At 36.2% G+C, this 23,142-nt stretch overlaps 2 protein-coding genes across 2 annotated transcripts in view; both read right to left on the bottom strand.

The window, feature by feature from the left end:
- Window positions 1-5,586, bottom strand: LOC112052307 (facilitated trehalose transporter Tret1-like). Its single transcript, XM_052882632.1, has 6 exons — window positions 5,481-5,586; window positions 4,594-4,752; window positions 3,739-3,878; window positions 1,990-2,222; window positions 1,145-1,283; window positions 1-6 (listed from the first exon to the last, which is right to left on the bottom strand). The coding sequence occupies exons 1-6, from the start codon at window positions 5,584-5,586 to the stop codon at window positions 1-3; spliced, it is 783 nt and encodes a 260-aa protein (XP_052738592.1).
- Window positions 5,587-9,219: 3,633 nt separating this feature from the next.
- Window positions 9,220-23,142, bottom strand: part of LOC112052292 (facilitated trehalose transporter Tret1) — a 28,478-nt gene continuing 14,555 nt past the window's right edge. Inside the window, exons 5-10 of the mRNA XM_024091313.2 lie at window positions 20,234-20,466; window positions 17,338-17,479; window positions 15,350-15,476; window positions 14,077-14,267; window positions 12,450-12,588; window positions 9,220-11,212 (exon numbers count right to left, since the gene is read on the bottom strand). Of these exons, the coding sequence (XP_023947081.1) occupies window positions 11,085-11,212; window positions 12,450-12,588; window positions 14,077-14,267; window positions 15,350-15,476; window positions 17,338-17,479; window positions 20,234-20,466 (960 nt within the window). The 3' untranslated portion in view covers window positions 9,220-11,084. The remainder of the gene's footprint in view (window positions 11,213-12,449; window positions 12,589-14,076; window positions 14,268-15,349; window positions 15,477-17,337; window positions 17,480-20,233; window positions 20,467-23,142) is intronic.

Genomic DNA, 23,142 nt, shown 5'->3' with positions numbered 1-23,142 from the left:
CTAGAGCTGGAAATCAAAGTCAATTTTAATAATTTAAAAAAAAAAGGGTCAAGTGCGAGTTGAACTCACGTGAAGGTTCCGTACGATCTACCATGTTTTAAGGAATGACCTAATAAATTGTCAATAAAGGTAAAGACTGGACATCTGTCATAAATACTAATATTACAAAGAGGTAAAGTTTTTGCTGTGATTGGTTGGAACTACGCGGGTAAAACACCGATGCATCTGCTAGTCTTACATAATACGTGGCTGTTCTATACCTGAAGTAATGGCCAAGAGTCGTCTTCCACTATGGAATATCAAAAAGCCTCCGAATACTCCAGCAATGATTCTCGTGATGCCCAAAATAAAGTTCCCAATGTCAGCGTTCACGGATGAATAGGTATTCTGTAGACACGAAATTATTATTCTGTCAACTATTTTTTATTATCAAGTACCACCGAGCATTGCTGTCGGTGCCTAACCACGACAAAACACTGTAGGTACTTATCTAAAAACAATATAATACGTATTTGCGAAACTGCAGTTATTTTAGTCCCCTATAATTTGCTAGATGCAATGTACATACTTCTAATTTTCCCTTATTTTTTAGCCATATAAAATAATCCAATTCCAATTTACGTAACCATATGCGATATGAATATCACTATAAAACAACGTATCTTGTTTACCGTGTTTTCTTGTTTTGTAATATCATAGAACGGCAGTTTCTCTGCGATCATTCATATCATTGTGCGTCAATCATTATTATCTTATTAAAAACTAACCAAATGCGTCGGACTACGCGTACTCTATCGTTTCGTAGTTGTATATTATCTGTGATTTTTTTCACTTATCTATAAACAACCTAATAATAATTAATAGTAAGTAAGTATTTCAGCTAATCAGTGGACGGACGGGCAAACAAACAGACACGATGAAACTGTAAAGGGTTTCTTGATGACTACGGAACCCTAAAAATTGATACCCTTCACTAAAGGAGACACACAAGCTAATCAGTGGACGGACGAGCAAACACAAGGTGAAACTGTAGAGGGTTTCTTGTTGACTACGGATCCCTAAAAAATGTTAATCTTCACTAAAGGACAGACACACAAAGAAAAAAAGAAACTAGATAGGTATGTTTTCAATATTATTCTCTTACTTGTAACATATCAACGGTCCATAGTGACACAACGGATGCCCCAGATAGCTCGCCAAAAAGGGTATAGGTTGTCATCAACAAAAACGGTTGGCACGACGAGCGGCTGAATAGAGCTGCCATCTGTTGCTTAAACGTCAATCTAAAATCACAATTAATTTTATAATCATAAATTTATACTATACTAGTGCTTCTTAAATATGTGTAATTGATTAAAAGGAGCACCATATATTTCTTTTGTCGATCCTAAACAATCCTAAAACGTTTTTCATATCAAGCTATAATACACCTGTTAGTGGCTGGACACAATGTCCACGATCATTGTGTACTATTTTTTTATAACATGTACTGTGTACTAACTAGTTGTAGGTGTATCAAATAAATAAACTAATATATAAAGAGGTAAGAGTAAGGTTAGTGGTATTATAATGGCCAAGGGGTAATCTCTGGTTCTACTGAACCGATTTTGAAAATTCTTTTACCACAAGAAAGCCACATTATTTGTGAGTGTTATAGGTTTTATATTTAATATTTAATCCCCGTACGGCTTTCCCCGTTTTACGGCAACTGGACCCAATCAGGTGAAACCGCGGAGCGTAAAAAATATATCATAAATCTTCTTTGCAGCTTCGTATCTTGGGATCAGGGTTCGAGTCCTGAGTCTTATATACCGAGCTTTTATTATTTTAGGAATTTTTCAGTCTGGCAATGGCGGTGCTACAGACAGCTAGCTATACAGAAAAACAAACAGACGCACGACAAAGTGATCTATAAGAGTTCCGTTTTACCTTTTGTGACACGGAACCCTAAAAAGAAGAAAAAAAATAAAAATAAAAGGCACTTTATACTTGCGGATTTCGTTATCGTTTTTGAAGTCTATAAGATCTTCAATTTCTGGTTGGAAATTGTAGTCTTTGGCTCGGAACTTCCTGAGGCAAACTTCTGCCTCTCCCACCGATGCTCGCTTGAGCAGAAAATACGGTGACTCGGGCAGTCGCCAGTTGACTATAAACAGCGTCAGTGAATACACAGCATTGATTGAAGATATAGATGTCCACTGTATGATAGAACCTAAACCGGCCTGAAACATTAAAAGTCCTATTGGCGTATCTAGCATTATATCCTGGGGAGCCTGGTAAGCGGTAGCCCACATATTGAGCAGCGTACGTACTAAACAAATGTTTAGAGGTTATTGGTAAATGACTGAAACTAGACTAGACTGCTAAAAAAAGTTAAAAAACTGTGTTAAGCTGTCAGTATTTTGGCGTCACTAGCGCGCACTTCATAGATGCAAAATGTACTGCCGACCCTAAGGAATAAAAAAGTATGTTGGACCCGCTTAATACTTATTTGTACAATGAATTTTCCAATTTTTACGTACAGTGCACACCCTAGTTAGAAACCTTATGCACGCCACTGTATAACGCCCATCAAAGAATTTTAAATCGGTAGCCCATAATCCTAGGACTGGTCCATTTAAGCGCTTTATAATATTAATTTAGGTAAATCAGTGTCAAAATTAGCTATAATCACAGGGTTATATATACTTCAGGATCTACTGAAGCTTTATCTATGAAATTTGGCATACAGTTTTAGCACTAGTATATGGTTACGTAGGTACAGTTTTAGGGATGATGACAGTTTTTTAAATTGTATATAAATTGAGAGTATACTAATAGCAAAGCAATTTTGTAGAAGCATAAGGGTATCTGCGATCATTACTTTCGGAGCTACAGGGATTTAAAGGGTCAGATTTGCGGCGCTGCCGCGGATCCCTGAAAAACGCTCCATACAAAATAGCACGATTTTGTGACGTCGTTGGCTCGCTGATCGTTAGGTTTGTATGAGCGTTCAAACAACATTACTAATATCTTTGTTATTTGTGCGTTTATGTTTATAGTTCATTTATTGAAAAATGTCACATTTAATGTAAGGAAGCTAAAACTGTATGAATTTTCATCTAATTACGATAAAAAAAATTTAATAGATTTTGAAATTTTATAATCTTATTTATTTTGCAAATATTCAGACAATCTTTGCTTTTTCTGTATAAATTAGTTAACATTGACCTTATTTACCTGAATGTATCATAAAAATCAATATATAACCTAGTCATCATCCCCATTGCAATAGGCACTGAGCTACAGTGGGTCGGAACGGTTCGTGTAAATAGTGCACGACATGCACGCGGCCTGTTGCTAAAACTTGGCCTGCGCACTGCCGTGCGCTTGGATTCCTTAACTAACGCGAACTGGGAATCGAACCCTGCACAACGGCAGTATCCATTTTTACCCAATCTGTAGTTCCAATTGAAAATCAGCGCTACGTGTCCAAATTCAAATGGTCACGTAGCATTATGCTGAGCTGGGGCCATTTTCTGGGTTATGCCACACATCGCAGGGTATTGTCCTGGATGTCATGGTGTACTGGAGAAATTGTGATGTGTGGCATAATTTTGAAATAAACGCATTTTTCTTTCTTTCTTTCTTTCTTTCAATTTTCATAAGAACATTCCGCTTCTAGTTTTATTTTTATTCTTAGTTATTTATCTTTATTTTTAGTAGTTATAATTACTTGTATAATGAGAAATACTTTACCTGGATTGTGATACCAGTAGCCATGGCCAGGTTGGGGAAGGAGCCGACGATGCCGCGCATGTTTGGAAGGCACACCTCAGTCATGTACACTCTCGGAGCACTCAGCGCTAGACCAATGCCGAAACCAACAAAACCTCGACCTACAAATAGTCGTCCAAAATATTTTTCATTACGAGTAATATGACAACCAAAACGAATAATATCTATACTAATATTATAAATGCGAAAGTAAGTCTGTCTGTCTGTTACCTTTTGACGACTATACGGCTGAACCGCTCATGATGATTTTGGTAAAATGGAACTTTGGAGCAAAATAAAGGGTACTTTTTGACTCTAAAATAGGGTGAAATGAGAGTTAAAAGTTTGAATGGACAGTTTTAGAATTTTTTAAATTTGTTTATTAATAATATATATCAAAATCAAAAAATAAATCAAAAAATACGAAATATAATGTGATTCAATAATATTTAAGTGGTGAAATAGGAGTTAAAAGTTTACATTGTTTTCACATGGATAAAGTGGCGGGCGTCTGCCAGTACATAATAGGTATATATCTCTTTTTACAAAAAAAATATATAATATATCCATCGTATATCTACAAATCCGAAAATAAGTCTGTCTGTCTTTTCAAAACTAAACCACTGAATCGAATTGATGAATTCTGGTAAATTGGAACTTGGAGCAAAATATAGGTTCCTTTTTAACCCAAAAAATATAGTAGTTTCACGCTTAATTAAAAAAATAATTTCACGCTTTTTTCCACAAGCACGCATTTCAAAATGGGAATCGCGGGCGACCTCTAACTATATGTTAAATTTTGAAAAAGAAAATTCTGATTTCATACATATAAAGTACCTAAAATAATATCTCCCGGAGTGCTTGCTACAGCGGTATAAGCCCATCCAATAATAAGAGGAACATGTCCGCAGATGAGCATGCTGCGCCGCCCGTATTTGTCTATCAAATACCCGCCCAGGATGCAGCCGATGGGAGCAAAAAGTGTTATAGTGCTAGCTGCAAACAAACATACAGTATTATAAATTATATTCTACGGAAACATGAAAATGCAGCGACATTTTGACACGCTGATTTGAATAGCATCACACTGTATATAATAATAAATATATCAACCCATATTGGGCTCACTGATGAGGTCAAGTCTCCTCTCAGAATGAGTGGGGCCAATAATCCACCACGCCGGCCCAATGCGGATTGGCAGACTTCACACACGAAGAAAATTCTCTGGTATGCAGGCTTCCTCACGATATTTTTCCTTCACCGTTTGGGACATGTGATATTTAAAATGCACACAACTGAAACGTTGGAGATGCATGCCCCGGACCAGACTCAAACCCACACCCTCCGGAATCGGAGGCAGAGGTCATCTCCACTGGGATATTATCCATATGAAAAGCCATACTTGATGTTCACTCTTTACTAATAAACTTTAAAATAAGGGTATAAATACGACAATTTTTGTTTTATTCTTTACAAGTTAGCCCTTGACTACAATGGTGAGTGAAGATCACCTGCTGGTAAGTGATGATGCAATCTGAGATGGAAGCGGGCTAAGTTGTTAGGAGTAGGATGAAAATCCACACCCCTTTTGGTTTCTACAGGACATCGTACTGTAAAGCCGCTTAACAGCACGTTTTTGCCGGTAGGGTGGTATCTAGCCAAAGCCGAAACCTCCTATCAGCCAACAAAATTAAGTAAGCAACAAAAAGTTAACATTTACCCACCGATCCAAGACTCGACAGAAATCGACACATTTATTTTCGAGTCAACTGCTCTCAACTGAGGGATGACAACCGCAGAGAACCCATATGCAAAACCAATGGTCACCATCGTTAAGTTAACCCAAATACCGTAACCCAATTGTATTAAGGAAGTTTTTGTCCAAAAACCGGGATCTGGATAGGTCACATCTAAGCCTCTTGTCGACATTTAGCTGCTTTAGGAAACACATATTAAACCTGCATTTTAATACGGTAAATTACAAATCCTATGATAAGTAATCAACAGATTTCTTCTTTATTTTGACAAATAGAGTCTTGTGTCACATCTTTGTTTTTCTCAAAGAGTATATAATCATGACATGATTTTTGTTCTTTCATGACGCTGTCAATCATCTTCTGGTCTGTAATAGACAGACATTTTATACTACCGAGACCGAAAGGGGTGTGTATTTTCATCCTACTCCTAACAAGTTAGCTCGTTTCCATCTTAGATTGCATCATCACTTACCATCAGGTGAGATTATGGTCAAGAGCTTACTTGTAAAGAATAAAAAATCTCTCTGGCACAATTGGCAGTGCTATGGTTCCCAACAGAAAGGTCTTGGGTTCGATTCCCAGCAAGGGCCAGTTTAGGATTTTATAATTTCTGGTCTGATGGTAGGCATCGGCCATGTTATCACCCCAATGGCAAAGCCGTACCGCCAAGCAATTTAGCATTCCGATACGATGTCGCGTAAAAACTTTCAAAGGTATGGGTAGAATAAATTTGTACCCCTCCCAAGTAAGCCCGCTTCCATCTTAGACTGCATCGTCACTTACCATCAGGTGAGATCGCAGTCAGTCAAGGGGTAGCTTGTCATTGCTTTAGCAGGTGTACCGTGTATCATAAAGCATGTATTGATTGCGAGAAAAGACCTGACTGGGCCTGTCCGAAATGTAAGAGCAAAATTTCAAAAGGTGATATGCAGCGACTCCGGTGAAAGGGTTAACGTCTTTTCTTCATTTCTTCACATTTTTCCAATAGGCATTTTGAATGACATTCACAAATACATTTGTAATTTTTACTCGCCAGTTAGCTGTTACAATAATTACGATACGTATAATATAACATGTTATCGCCGCTTTCCAACGACTTGCGGTACGGACGGCTTCAGTGTGCTAGTGGCGTTCGAGCCGTTCACATCTCTTGTTGTGTAATTCTTTATGGGTTACTTGGGATAGGCGGGGAGAGTGACTTGCGTGGAAAAGGGGAGTGTTTGTATACAGTCAAAGGTACCTTTAACCCTACACACATCGTTCACAAGTGCGTGACTCCACTCAAGGTCATTCTCTGCCATTCTAGGGTCTTATTTTGGTTACAGTTTGATTTGTTAATTACGTTGTCCTGACAAGTGTTGTGAATCATAACCTTTGTCCGACATTAGTTTTCTTATATTTGTAATCACTTTTGAGTCCTATAATAAACAGGAACAATACCTAATCAGAGACCGAGTCGGTCACATAACCGATTTATTACTAAATTACCCACAAACAATACAACTACTTACACATAGGATAAAACATGTGACGTGAACATCGCGACGTGAAATCTACCCACTGTGTGGGTAGATTTCACGTCGCGATCATTTACCTAAGTTTGATATCCAATAATAATAAAAACAATAATAAACGTAAACTATATTTTATTGCACAATATATGTTCATGTATTTTTCATCTGGCATTCCTAAAAGAAGATCTAAGCTTCATATCCTCTCTTCTATATGGAGGAAGGAAAGGTCGAAGGCACAAGGACGCGTTGAAGGTCATCAAATCGAAACTGCTATCCATGGTACGCTCCACGAATGTGCTACGAGAGCTTAACTACGGAAGGAATGGCGAGGGATCGTAAAGCTTGCCACTACCCGTAAATAATAACCACGACTGAAGGGCCAGGCTTAATAAAAACACAGATATTTCTTTGTAAAACGGCTTAAATCGGAAACGTATATGGTGACGATTAGGCACTTGGCGTAAAAGTCAGTTTGTATGTTTAAAAGGTTGTCATAGTATGACGTACGCTGTCACCATATACGTTTTGTCTATTTATTAGAAGGCACAGATTAACCAAAAATAGTGGCATTTCCGTCGCTAACAACGACCACTTTGTCAAGAGTGTACCAACGAAGAAGATATGCAGGAAGGCCTGTCCATTATGTGAGCTTTAAAAATAGACTTTAGGTGTTCCTAAAGGAAGTGTTCCTAAGTCGCTTCTTAGATACTTCAGGATATATAAAAGGCCGTGTATACTTGTTGTTAGCAAAATTTGCTGTAATTATAGGTTGCTCCTTTTTGTTCATACTTCGAAGGTTCTCGTCAACTTCGGCTAAGATTTGTAGAAGAGTGCTTCTAGATATAGAGTCGAATTCGATGCCATCTGCTTTTGTCTTTCCTTGTAAAAAAACAATTACAATGAGTTGAGTTGAGTGAGAGTTTTCTATATCTATTAAAGTAAAAGTTCCTTATTGTATACAAGCAGACCCGCGTGATCCCGTAGGTACTAATAGCCCACGCAATTTGTAGGACATTGTAGCTGTTAAGTTGTAGGTAGGTATAACTATGAATTAAGCAACAGTAAAAAACATCTGGTTAGTAACCAGTTGTTACTAACCAGATGTTTTTTACTGTGTTATTAACTGGTTACAATTTAACAGCCACAATCTTCAAATTGCGTGTCTTCAAAGTGGTATATTACCTCGTTCCGATGCTCAGAAATTTACCCAGGTAGCTACCAGAATCAAGAATTTTCGTAAATAAAAAAGTTGAGCGTCTCATCAAAATCAAGCTACTCACGGATTATTATTAACTTGATACACAATTAATGATGATGAACAAACAAATGATTGAACAATTAATTAGTATAAAACTTACTTCGATTTACAACGTCTATCAAATTCCCATTGCACCATGTAACTATAAACACACAAAGGAAAACAATGGAAAACATGTGTGCTCGATAATAGCTGATTAACGATTGAATCGAAGCCTATGAAAAATCATCGTATTTTTTGTTTTATAAAGATAACATTAACATTGTTCAATTGTCGAATCTGGTCCGGGGCAAGCACCTCCAACTTTTAAATTGTGTGTAAACTTTGAAGGAAAAATCATCCTGGAAAAGGAAACCTGCATACCAGAGAATTTTCTTAATTCTCTACGTGTGTGTAGTCTGCCAATCCGCATTGGGCCAGCGTGGTGGATTATTGGCCTAACCCATCTCATTATGACAGGAGTCACGAGCTCATCAGTAAACTGAATATGGGTTAATAATGAGTGAATGAATACCATGTTTAAATAGTACTCTATATATGTCACATTCTGAGAATTTCGGCTTTCTAGCAGGATATAGATCGAATTTGTCAGAGTACAGAAATACTTCGAGTAGGAACTTACCTGTGCGCTTCTGACCTTCTGTTATTGTGTCTTTGCAAGAACTTCGAGATACCTAATGCTGATACTATATGATTAACATATTGAAGGTACTTACTAGAATATATTTGACACTAGCAGAACCCCGCGGTTGCAAATATAGCCTAGGTTATTTCCTGATATTGTAACTTTTTATTGGTGAAAAAAATTCAAATCGGTCTGCAATAGCTTCAGGACCTATTCAATGAAAACAAACAGTCATACAACCAAATTTTCTCATTATAATATTAGTATGGCTTGCTTACGTTTGTAAAATAACACGACCACTTTATTAAATATTGCTTTTATTATTTAAAACAACTACATTGAAGGCACTGTACATTTGCAAATAAAGCATTTCTAAGTCTCAATATTATATCAAATTATATAAATACAATTACCGCTACTTTGTTCACAAACTATTTAATTAACATAATAAGCTTAGCTGCCATTTTCACTAAAGATAAAATTATCTAAAAATAAATTATTCTTGATTATTTCAAATGGCACCAATTATACTCTCTTTACCTATAAGTATTATAATATACCTATTACCCAAAGATTTATACTATTAGATATGTCACTAGCGCGACGAAACTGAGGCGAACAAAGGTGGCTAATTGTCTTCATTTCATTCAGTCGCATAAGCAACGAAAGTTATTCAAAGAAATAATACGAGTACCTACATATTGTCAATATCGAGTTGTGTGTTTAAGTGTAAGAACTATATCATTATCATCATCATCATCATAATCATCATCATATACATCATCATCAACATCATATCAGCCGTCCACTGCTGAACATAGATAGGCCTCTTGCATGGACTTCCAAACAAAACGGTCTCAAGTCGCGAGCATCCAGGCGGTTCCCTGCAACCCGCTTGATGTCCTCGGTCCACCTAGTGGAGGGTCGACTAACACTGAGCTTTCCTAAAACTATATACCTACTTATACATAAATATATAATGTAAGTAAACACGAAATTGTGTTTACTTACATTATATACTGTGTGAAGTAAAATTTGGATCACTTTTTGCGGTGATTTTATGGCACGTAACATATCTAATAGTATAAAATATCATTACTTAATACCTTTATACAAATTGCAACTATAATTATAATATATATACAAAATCATAATATAACCTTTCGTAGTCGGATAAAAATATTACAAATATAGATAATACTCTTTTACTCTCTTACGATCTATAAAACTCGATTTAGCAAAAATAAATATTAAAAATATTTTCACAGAAAAATAATTAATTATATATTACAAATGTATTTTTTTTTTTAATAAAAAGGTTCATCTATTTCAAGCATGAACAGAATTTATATTAGCACTTCTCGAGTAGATTTTTACAAATGCATAAAAACGTGACATTATTATTTACAAATAATACTATTTTCATCTCACTAGTAAAAGTGTATTTTGCTCAGTGAAATCAGCAAGCAAAAATAATTTTTTGCCTAGTAGTAATAAACATACATAGCACCTAACCTTTGCAGTCGTTTGTAAAACGGGACGAAGTGCGAGTTGAACCCGCGTAGAAGGTTTCGGACGATTTTAATCTATCATGTTTTTTTATAAAATGTGATTTGAAATTCGTAATTATAATTGGGCTCATTTTGAGGGTTCCGTAACTCGAACACTATCGATAGAACTATGAAAAACTCATAACTCGTCAGTTTTAACTGTATAGTTTTTTCCAATGATTTTGATTGAAATTTCGATTAAATAAAACTCCATCAGTTAAAAATGAATGTGTGTAGCTCGGGACCGGGTTATATTGATTTATACCTACTACAAGTATACAGAAACATATAAAAACTATACATTTGTATTAAAATCACAAAAAACTAGAGTCTTCATGCAAGGCGGTCATGTGAATTGTAAGTAAACCGTATATAGACTATCATTTATGAAAGGGCTTCATTGGCACACGCCTATACATATTTTTAATTATTTTTATGATTTAGTTTTCGATTTTATACGGAACCCGGTAGGCGAGACCGATTCGCAGCTGTCCGTTTTTTACATACTTTGGGCGGCTCTTTAATTTGGTATATCTAGCTCATACCCTCTTTATTAGCGACTTATACCTACTATGATTAACAAGTTACATACGAGTATTTCACTATATTCAAAATGCTTGCTTTTCACGCAGTTTCGGTTGGTGGCGTTTTCACTTTCTTTAAAGTTTTCGTTCTACCGCAGAAGTAATCTTCGATCTCTTGTAGAGTTCTCCCTTTAGTCTCTGGGAGGAATATGTAGAAGAACACCAACCCTGAAACATAAACAATTTGTTTATTTATTCATACAACAGCTTAGAGCCTCAATAGCTCAACGGTAAGAGCGGTCGGACTCACCACCGAGGGGTGGTGGTTCGATCCCCGCCCCGTTGGTCTATTGTCGTACCAACTCCTAGCACAGTCTTTCCCGACTAGTTGGAGGGGAATGGGAATATTGGTCATATTTAAAAATATGGCAAATATTCTTTTTAAAAAAAAAAATAATAAAAGAAAAAAAAAAGTGTACAAGTAATTGTCCCTGTGAACCACAGGTTTCCTCACTATATTTCTCCGTCACTGTTGGAGACACGTGACAATTAGTTTCTTAAAATGCACATAACTGAAAAGTTGGAGGTGCATGCCCCGGAGCGGATTCGAACCCACATCCTCCGGAATCGGAGGCAGAGGTCAAATGGGCTATCAATCACTAACTCAATCTGCCACTACATAACTTTAAGAAAGGTGTAAAAAAAACATTTATTTAGTCGACATTTCTAAATGATAAAGGTGCTTGGAGGCCATCTGGATCAGCTTCCACCTTAACTATAAAACTATAAGAAATTCTATGTTAACAATTGTTATTATTGTAATTTACAATTTATTTTATTTATTTATTATTCAACAAAAAACACATTTAAATTAAGCCTAACCATAGTGCAACACAAACCACAGTTGGTTTTACTGTGCACTGGTTATTATTACATAATACAATATTTAGGAACAAAAGTAATTAACAAACAGAAGAGGATAAATACCAAGAATAATCATTATAGGGTAGTTAAATAAAAGTGTGAACGAACCGGTACTGCGACGCTACACAGGCTGTCCCAAAAAATAATTATTTAGATTCCGCTTATGTACGTTCGTCAGTATATTGGTATCTTTTAAAAGATTCTTTACCGCATCCGGAAAATCGTTAAAGATGGTTGGAACAATATATTCCAGCCTTCTCTTACCATACCCATTTATGAAGTACATACATACAATTTAGATTTTTTTGAACTTCTTAGTTGTTTATTGTATGTAATTTCCTGCAGTTTAGATTTTATTTGTTAACATACAATTTGTTTAATTTTTATTGACTTCCTTCCTTACGAGCCGGTGGTGGAGTCTTTACTAACAGACAAAAGTCCTTGTAAACTGCTTAGCTTACTTGAAATAAATGAATTAAACTAGACCACCCAGATTGGGAGTGTCAATGCCTGGCCCTGTAGTGCTATCCAGTATTTTTACCTGCGAGAGATATAACGCCATACAAGCCGAAGGTGCCGTAGTCGTGGATGCCGTACTTGATGTAAGGGAAGGTCTTCACCACGGAGAAGATGGACAGGTGAGCCGCACAAGTCGTCATGCCGCCCACTACACCACGCACCTGGAAAATATTTTATTTTCTACTATTAATGGGGATGATGACTAGGTTTGAATATATTGATTTTTATGATACATTCGGGTAAATAAGGTTAATGTTAACTCATTTATACATAAAAAGCAAAGATTGTCTGGATATTTGCAAAATAAATAAGATTATAAAATTTCAAAATCTATTAAATGTTTTTTTATCGTAATTAGATTAAAATTCATACAGTTTTAGCTTCCTTACAATAAATGTGACATTTTTCAATAAATGAACTATAAACATAAACGCACAAATAACAAAGATATTAGTCATTTTGTTTGAACGCCCATACAAACCTAACGATCAGCGAGCCAACGGCGTCACAAAATCGTGTCATTTTGTATGGAGCGTTTTTCAGGGAACCGCGGCAGCGCCGCAAATCTGACCCTTTTAATCCCTGTAGCTCCGAAAGTAATGATCGTAGATACCCTGTTGCTTTTACAAAATTGCTTTGCTATTAGTATACTCTTAATTTGTATACAATTTAAAAAACTGTCATCATCCCTATTACATTTGATTTTTGATAATAATAAAATTCTTTATTCAGCAAAAAAAAAGTGAAATTACAATCTACTAGCTTACAAACTAATTAAAAATTTCAAACTTATTATTGACTAATATTTATCAAACGTTCCGTTTAGATAAGGTTTATTGTTAACGTGACGCCATGAAACAATAGAATATAGACCATCATGGCGACAGTGTTTTGGCTCATATTGTCAAAAAATATTTAAAAATTGAAATTTTTATGTATTCATGTTGTATGTTATATTTTATTTTACAATCTAGTAGAACGTTTAATGAACAATTTAGGACCTTTTTAAAAAAGTGTCAATTAGCCTATTGTTAGTTCTTTATACAGGATGCTGGGGAAAATTTCCCATTACTATGGGGTTATATTCTGTACCGAAAATTAATTAAATATGTTCAAGGGACATGTGTTTTAAAATAAATATTTTAGGGCTAAATAATATTTATTTTGTAAGTAGATCTTAATCGAGCTCATGGACGTTGGGGTCCCAAGGTGGTAGAATGGCGACCCTGCACCGGAAAGCGTAGTATTGGTCGACCTCCCACTAGGTAGACCTAAGACATCAAGCGGGTAGCATTGAGCCACTGGATGCTGGCGGCTCGAGACCGTTTTGTTTGGAAGTCCATGCAAGAGGCCTATGTCCAGTGGACGTTCATCGGTTGATAATGATGAAGTAGATCTTAAAATGTGTCCCTTATACGCACCCTTATAACTTTGACGAAGCCAAGTTTTACGTATTTTAAAATGCTAGGAATGATAAAGACGTGTGATGTGATACATGGATAGTAGGAATTGTTTGAATTACTATGTATGAAATATTAGTTATGCAATTCGGCTCCTATAAGTGGACACGTCAACGCCTTGAAATTATGGGAAATACAACCGAGCACCCTGTATAGATATATCAAAAATTTTAAAACATATTATATCACCTGCGTAGGATAAACTTCTCCAATCATGATCCAAGGGACGATCAAGTAGCCCAGGGTACAGAATATCGTGAAGAGGTACAGACTGGCCACTGGTATCCAGGACTGCTGCGGCGGCAGGTTGTTGTCCTTCCAGTATTGCACGAAGTAGAGGTACACCGCCAGGGTGATCATGGTGGAGCCACAACCAATGGCTGTAACAGTAAGATGTACATCAACAACCATGTAGGTGAAGTTACAGTTCACTGAAAATGGTGAAATTAGTAGAATACGAAGTTATTTGTATGTTGGAGATTAGACAAAAAGCGCGGTCTATACTTCGCAAACGACAGAATGCCGTGAACTGCTAGTGTAGCTTCGTACTTTATTAATTATCTTTAAAATCTTTCATGAATTCAATGTACATCAACAACCATGTAGGTGAAGTTACAGTTCACTAAAAATGGTGAAATTAGTAGGTATAACAAGTTATTTATATGTTAAAGATTAGATATAAAGCGCGCTCTACACTTCGCAAACGCCACGAAAGTAGTAAGCCACTAGTGTAGAGGCATTTGTCTTTATTAATTATCTTTAAAAACTTTCGTGAATTCGTCAACAGCCAAAACGTAGTCCATTTTCGTTGAGACCGCGAACGACACCAAAATTTTGGACACAAAACTGTGAACCGTTGAGGAGTTCCGTCATCTGTGTTTCTACAAATCCTTCTGTAGAAGGTGAAGGTGTGAAGTTCTATCATCAGATTGACTCCATACCTTCATTACATTGCAGTGCTTTAAAATACTTAATTTAAAAATTAACAAACACACTAGTCATCCTTACGATTTTTGAAAATTTCTTCAGGATCCCATCATCAGATCCTAACATTATGACAAAATGACCACCTCAAGAGTATACCCTATCCAACAAAAAATAATGATACAAATCGGTCCAGGCATCTTCCAGTAGTTGCGTAACATTCATGCAACTTTCTTTTAGTTACCTTTCTTACCTGGTACATGCCCAGCCCCCCTAGCCAAGTGGCATGCTGATTCTCTTTCTACGGTCGCTAACGCTTCGAAAACTAGAAATATGTATGGGAATGACAGATCTTGATCACGTGACTTGTCGATAGCAAATGTCATTCTACGTGTCACAGAGCAAGTCTCCACAAACACGCAGCTATTCAAAGCACATGAAACGCTATTGAAAACCTAAGTTTTCATCTGTGTGAAAATAAGATATTCCAGATCGCTCTGAGATCTTACTCTATAATACCATTATCATTGAGTCTTACCAGAAACAAAGGTCAAAGGCCGTCTCCCGCATCGTCTGCAAAGAATGCATCCGACCACAGTGAAGATAACTCGCAACACTCCCATTGATATAGTGAGCCAGTACTTGTCTAATTGTGCTCCTGAGGCCTGAAAGAAGATTTTTTTTTTATTTTATTTAATATTCTTTATTTGTATACCACAAAAAAATTAAAGAAATCAAGCAAAACAGAAACATAAGAAAAAGTAGAATACATAAGGCGGCCTTATCGCTTAGTAGCGATCTCTTCCAGGCAACCTTAGGCTTAGGAACTTATTAGGACAACTGTAGGTGGTGTGTACGTAATAATAATGTACATTATACATACATACAAATAACTACACACTAATACATAAACCATAATACACAAATTACCTATATAATAATTATAAATATCATAAAATAAACTAATATATATAATATATCATTATGTCGTATGATAAATATTCTAATAAAATAAAATTTGTAACTAGTGACTAAGATAATATGTCTTAACGGATTTTTTAAACATGTCAAGGGATTTGGATTTCCGAATGTCGACTGGGAGATTCCATAGCTTAATAGCACGTACAGCAAATGAACACTTGTAAAATTTACTCCTATGGAAAGACATACACAGAGTAAGAGCACGACATGTTCTTAGCTCTGATTGCACTTCCAGAAATGTGAATTTCTCCTTAAGATAAGGAGGATATTTTGGATTAAAGAACACACAGTACAGAAGAGAAAGTACATGCAGATCCCGGCAAAGTCAAAGGTTTATCAAAGTCAAAGTCAAAATTCATTTATTTAAAGTGGATTTCGATATTTGAAACGTCAGATTATGATAATATTTGATAGTATCAAGGTTCAAATTCATGTAGGAATGACGGTTTTTTATAATGTATATAATAGTACGCTAATAGTAAAGCAATTTTGAAAAAGTAACAGGGTATCTGCGATCATTACTTTCGGAGCTACAGGGATTTAAAGGGTCATATTTGCGGCACTGCCATACGGATCCCTGAAAACCGCCCCATACAAAATGGCACGAATTAATGACGTCGTTGATCATAATGATCGTTACATTTGTATGGGCATAAACAAAATTACAAATATCTTTGTTATTTGTGCTTTTTTGTCTATAGTTTATTTATTAAAAAACTAGTGGACCCGATCAAGCTTCGCTTTGACTTATGTGCACTTCTTCCATATCCCTACTCTACACTACTCTACCCCTACCATACCCTACCCCTTGACTCTTAAACGTTTGTATGGGAAATAGAAAAGGGTTGTTTTTATGGTTTTCCCGGCAATTATTCTAATTTTTCTCACCTTTTAAACCTTCCCTATACCTCCACGAACATTTGAAGACCAAGATAAGATAAATCCGTTCAGCCGTTCTCGAGTTTTAGCGAGACTAACGAACAGCAATTCATTTTTATATATATAGATGATACGTTTAATGTATGGAAGCTAAAAATGTATGAATTTTCGTTAATTACGATAAAAGATTTTTGATAGATTTTGAAATTTTATAATTTTATTTATTTTGAAAACATCCAGATAATCTTTGTTTTTTGCGTATTATTTAGTTAATATTGACCTTATTTACTCGAATCTATCATAAAAATCAATATATTCAAACCTGACTAGGTCATCCCCATAGTATGTTTTTTATGGTCCAAACCTCAAACTCTTATAAAAGGGAGTTGAAGTTAGACCTATCAGGCTATCAATCTACTCCGATGCTGGTCGGTTCGTTAGCCTAGCCTCACAGACATAATATTTTAAATATATTGTCAATAAAGTAGAATAGGAGTTCCTAAACTTTGAAAAGTGAGCGAATATTGAGTGATCAATCGGGCTGCCACGTAACTATAACTAAAGTTATTAAATTACAATAATTATTACTTTATTGTGTGACAACGGGCGAAAAAAATTGAAGCGATGTAATAAAAGTTGCATTAAATAAAAAATAAAAAAATGTACCTCAAAAACTTCAACAGCGTAGAACGTGATAGTATTAACTCCACACCATTGGTATATGAAGAAGTACACAGCAAGAATTCCAAATGGCTTCAAAGTTGATGGTGACAACAGAGCTTTCAATATTTCCTTCGGCGATTTCAAGCTGAAAACATTATGAAAAAAATTGTTTTTATTTTGGTTTAATAGAATGTTAGATTATAATCTTACTAGGGAACTGCATCCGAGAAAATGCATCATCATCAACCATATTCAGCTCACTGCTGAGCTCGAGTCTCCTCTCAGAATGAGAGGGGTTAGACCAATAGTCTACCACGCTGGCCCAATGCGGATTGGCAGACTTCACACTATACATTCTCTGGTATGCAGGTTTCCTCACGATGTTTTCCTTTACCGTTTGAGACACGATATATTTAAATTCTTAAACTGCACACAACTGAAAAGATTGAGGTGCATGCCCTGGACCGGATTCCAACCCACACCCTCCGGAATCGGAGGCAGAGGTCATATCCACTGGGCTATCACGGCTATAAAAAATGCACGCAATTGAGAAAAGCTTGAAAAAGAACTGCGAGACAAATTACGGAACCCTCGGTGGGCTAATGCGACTCGCACATGTCCCGTCTTATTAGATTTCGTGGAAACTCTATAGTGTTTCATATATTGAGGATATATCTGTGTCCGATAAAAGCAGTTCAACTGTTAAGCCAAAAAATTATAATATAGGTATATGCAAATCTATCTAAAAGCAAAAATACATACTAACAACTTTAAAATATCATTGACATACCTAGCCAATGATATTTTTGTTAGTTTAAATGATGATGTGATAATTACTGTATCACTCGGATTCTTTATCAAGGTTTTACGAGTGTATGTACTCAGTCAATAATGTATGGCATCGTGACTTGTGAACTTCATAAGTAACCGAACGCATTATAGTCGACATCTTTAAATAAACATTAATTTCTCATATTGCGAAAAAAAAATACGTATGGTAGTCCATTAAACTCGTGACGTCTAGAAAAATGTGCGAAAATTTCGAACATAATCATACAACACGATCGAAATAGTTATAAAAAAAAAGAATTTTCTACATTTATAGAAACTCAAAATCTATTGACATTAGAATTTTCTACAATAATTAATTTAAATTATGATAGGTACCTACTGCGAATAAAAATACGTATGGTATTCCATTAAACTCGTCATGACGTCTAGAAGAATGTGCGATAATTTCAAACCCACACATAAACCTAACACACTATCGAAAAAGTTCTAAACACAAATATTCTTCTACAATAATGGAAACTCAAAATCTATTGACATTAGAACATTTTTACAATGACAATTTTAAGCAGAGCTGTCATACGTATTTTACCAGTATCAGTAATTAGCACGTTTTTAAGGATGTCGACTAGGCTATTAGCGAAAACCACGGAACATAGATTGCTAAAGCTAACGTAACGCTTGAAAACAATAACAATCCATACAACGTCATGTTTCATGCTGAGTAAATCATGAGCGTGTAAATTGAATTAAGAACAACTACGTCAAAAGGGAAACAATGCGTATGAATTTGTACACAACAAACTATCTGTGAAGCCGTGATAGCCCAGTGGATATGACATCTGCTTTCGATTCGGATTGAGTAAGTTCGAATCCGGTCCGGGGCATGCACTTTTAGCCGCATTTTTCGTGTAATTAAGAAATTAAATATTGCGTGTCTTAAATGGTGAAAGAAAAACGTGAGGAAACCTGCATGTCTGAGAATTTTCTTAATTCTCGTGGAATAACCTACTTAAGAGAGGTTTCTTATTCTGAGAGGAGACTCATGCTCAACAGTGAGCCAAATATCTGTATTATAATCGCATCGTCTCAATTGTTGGTATTTCTATTTATTTCTAGCAAACTCCCCGCGGTTTCACTGGCGTAATTCCCATTTCCGTAGGAATAAGGTGATAAAAATGTAGCTTACTTTACTCACTGAAAATGTAAGAAATGGTCTAAGCTGGCTGGTGGGAAGCTTCGGCCGTGGTTAGTTACCACCTTACCGACAAAGACGTACCGCCAAGCGATATAGTGTTCCGGTACGATGTCGTGTGGAAACCGAAAGGAGTGTGGATTTCATCCTACTACTAACAAGTTAGCCCACTTTCATCTTAGATTGCATCCTCACTTACCATCAGGTGAGATTGTAGTCAAGGGCTAACTTGTAGAGAATAAAAAAATGAAAAAAAGCTAAAAACGCACTGTGCGTATCTTATTTGTAACCTTCCTAAACGCAGCGTTGATGTTGTAGTTGTTAATTTGGTTTTAAAATACACAATCTGAAATCCCAATAGACCTTCCGGTAGATATTTCTGGTTCTGGTGGTAAGCTTGGGCCTTGGTTAGTTACCATGGACCACCCTACCGAAAGACGAACTACTAAGCGATTTTATGTTCCGGTACCAAGCCGCATAGAAATTGTCAGAGATGGGTATGGGTAGAATAAATTTGTACCTCTTCCATCTTATCAGGTGATATCGCAGTCAAGGGTTATTTTTTTTTATTCTACAAGTTAGCCCTTGACTACAATCCCACCTGAAGTCATCCCACCTGAATTTGTCATAAAGTAAAAAACCAAAACACCATGATAATGTTACAGCTGAAAATAGATGCATAAACGCGATGAATACCCTGAGGATTCATCACGTACCTGTATTGGAGGAGGTATTTTTCTATTTAGTACAATTTGTAACCTATAGTGCATACCCTAGTTAAAAACATTGCGCACGCCACTGATGGTGCGGTGTTTATGGCTCCAACGATAGTTCCAATCCATCCTTCCGGTTCATCATATGATGACAGAGCTAAGCAGAGAAATAAAGCAGAATTATATGGAAGAATACACTTACGGCTCAACATGATTCTTCTCTTTAAAAGAGATCATCTTCTGTATTTCATCCTGCAAGTCACAAGTTGATCCCCTCAGTTTCGCCAAAGCTTTTTCAGCCTTTACCGCGTTGTCCTGAGTCAGAAGGTAGTTGGGTGTTTCTGGTAGAAACAGCATTCCCAGAAGAGATAGTATTGGTACCGTTGCACTCAATCCTGCTAGAATGTTCCATGAAGTGACGCTGCCTATCACGTACTGTAACAGAAATATGACTTTTTAACCGACTTACAAAAAGGCGGAGGTTCTACCTTCGGCTGTATGTATGTTTTTGGAGTTTACTTCTTAAGAATCGATTTTTCATATATAGCCCCCGGCATGTAAAAAAATATGGGCAGTAAAAATCGATGAACGAATGACAGCGTTACGTTTTTGTGTGCAACCTATTCTGCGCACCTTTCACCGTGCGCTGCAGCGTACATATAATAGTGTATGCTGCGGGGCAACATACACCTATTTAGACAGTCGATCTGAAAGAGTAAACTCCATTCGTGCGTCGGATCTGACACACACTTTTTTTCATATGTACAGCCATATTTCCGTCATTTGTGGTCCGATTTTAAAAATTCTTTCCCGTCCCGTTCCTGTATGTATGTATGGGGATAAAGTATGGTCTATCACAAAAACGTGAATTTGAAATCGGTTCAGTAGATCCAGAAATTACCCCTTCAACACCACAAACTTTGAACTTTGAAGGCCTCCGTGGCGCACTCCGTGCACAACCCAAATTATTTCGATTGTGCACAATGTGTCATGCAGTTATTGTTTTCCGTCACATGATTAAATAGCTAATAAGATATCGTTAATCTTTTGTTTAATGTTCTAGCATCAGCTGACGATACCGTAAAGTTTGCTATTTCATTATTGTACTAACACGCTTATTATCTAATGAAATAGCCACGCAGTAGACTGTTTGCATTGCTAGCAATTCTAATTTTACGCGAGCAAACATGCGCGCCGTTCAATTACCATTTATCAGCATATGATTATGTTTACACGGAACAGGAGCGTCAATGTACTGTGTACAATTGTCAGTAAACTTGGGTGGCGTGACAAAAATTAATTACCAACTGATAAGTACTTATTATGACAACGAGATTGATTGTCGTAATCTATATACTAATATTCACTCATATATGAGATTGTCAGGTTTTAGTGGGTAATCTCTCGATTAACCCCATATAATATCAATGTTGTCCATCTGTTTATCTCACGAAAAAAAAGGATACGGTCGTTTATGCCACAAAATAATATTCAGAGGGTACTTCCTGTTGACCTACAACAATTATGACAACGAGAGGTTGATTGTCGTAATCTATATACTAATATAGATAGATATTGAGGTTTTAGTGAGTAATCTCTCGATTGACCTTATAATATCAACGTTATCCATTTGTCTACCTCTACAAGACACAGAGAACGCGTGAAGGTATAGAGTTGAAAACCTTATACTCTGTTTTATAGTCCCTTGGAAAAAGTCGAATTTCCAAGTTTACGTAAAAAAGATACGACGGTTTATGCCACAAAAAACGTATCTTTCGACACTTTCAAGGGAATTAATATTGAGAGGGTACTTCCTGTTAACCTACGACAATTATGACAACGAGAGGTTGATTGTCGTAATCTATATACTAATATTTACTGGTATATGAGATTGTAGGGTTTTAGTGGGTATCTCTTTGTTGTCTGTCTATCTCTGCAAGACTCTATTTAGAGAACGCGTGGAGGTAAGGAGTTGTAATTAAAACCATATGCTTCGTTCTACACTCCCTTGGAGCACTGAAAGAATTAAATTTCCAAGTATACGTTTTAAGACTAGCGGACGCCCGCGACTTTGTCCGCGTGGAATTTAGTTTTACACAAATCCCTCGGGAACCATGAATTTTTCCGAGATAAAAAGTAGCCTATATATATAAGCTAAATCGCTTCAGTAGTAGCAACGTTATAGAGTAACAAACATCCAAACATCCATACAAACTTTCGCGTTTATAATATTAGTAGGAAGTAGGATACGACCATTTATGCCACAAAAAAAATATCTTTCTACACTTTCAAGGGAATTGAAATTCAGAAGGTTGTCGTAGGTAATCTATACTATACTAATATTTACTCGTATATGAGATTGTGGGGTTTTAGTGAGCAATCTCTCGATTAACTTTTATAATATCACTTTGCTGTCCATTTGTCTATCTCTATCTAGACTATGTAGAGAAATCATGGAGATATAGTGTTGAAATTAAACCATATACTACGTCCCTTGGAAAAAATCGAATTTCCAAGTTTACGTAAAAAAGATACGTCCGGTTATGTCACAAAAAACGTATCTCTCGACATTTTCAAGATAATTAAAATTCAGAGGGTACTTTCCGTTAACCTACAACAATTATGACAACTCGTATATGAGATATTGAGGTTTTAGTGAGTAATCTCTCGATTAACCCTTATAACATTATCAATTTGCAGTCCATCTCTCTATCTCTATCAAGACTATCTAGAGAAGTCGTAGAGATACTAGTATAGAGTTGAAATTAAAACCATATACTCCGTTCTACGTTGGAAAAAATCGAATTTTCAAGTTTACGTAAAAAAAGAAACGTCCGCTCCACTGTGAAGCCGAATTTCGAAGAACGGCGTACATCCGGCGATGTGGAGCCATCTTTAAAAGTCGAGCGTTCCAAGGTCACGCGTGTTTAAAACGCCCGATTGCATTAAAATGTATTATAGGAGCTATTTAAATATAGTTTTTTGTTGGAATGTTATTAAACAAGCTAATTTTAATTAATAAATGTAATAACGCAGTAAAACAAGTCATTTTCGCGCGCGCGATAGTTGCCCGAATGTCGCACAAAACCCGCTATAATTTGAATTTTTACC

Source organism: Bicyclus anynana, chromosome 7 (genome assembly GCF_947172395.1).
Source record: "Bicyclus anynana chromosome 7, ilBicAnyn1.1, whole genome shotgun sequence".
Lineage (NCBI taxonomy): Eukaryota > Metazoa > Arthropoda > Insecta > Lepidoptera > Nymphalidae > Bicyclus > Bicyclus anynana.
The sequence above is the reverse complement of the archived record's forward strand: the minus strand, read 5'-3'. Positions and strand labels throughout refer to the sequence as shown.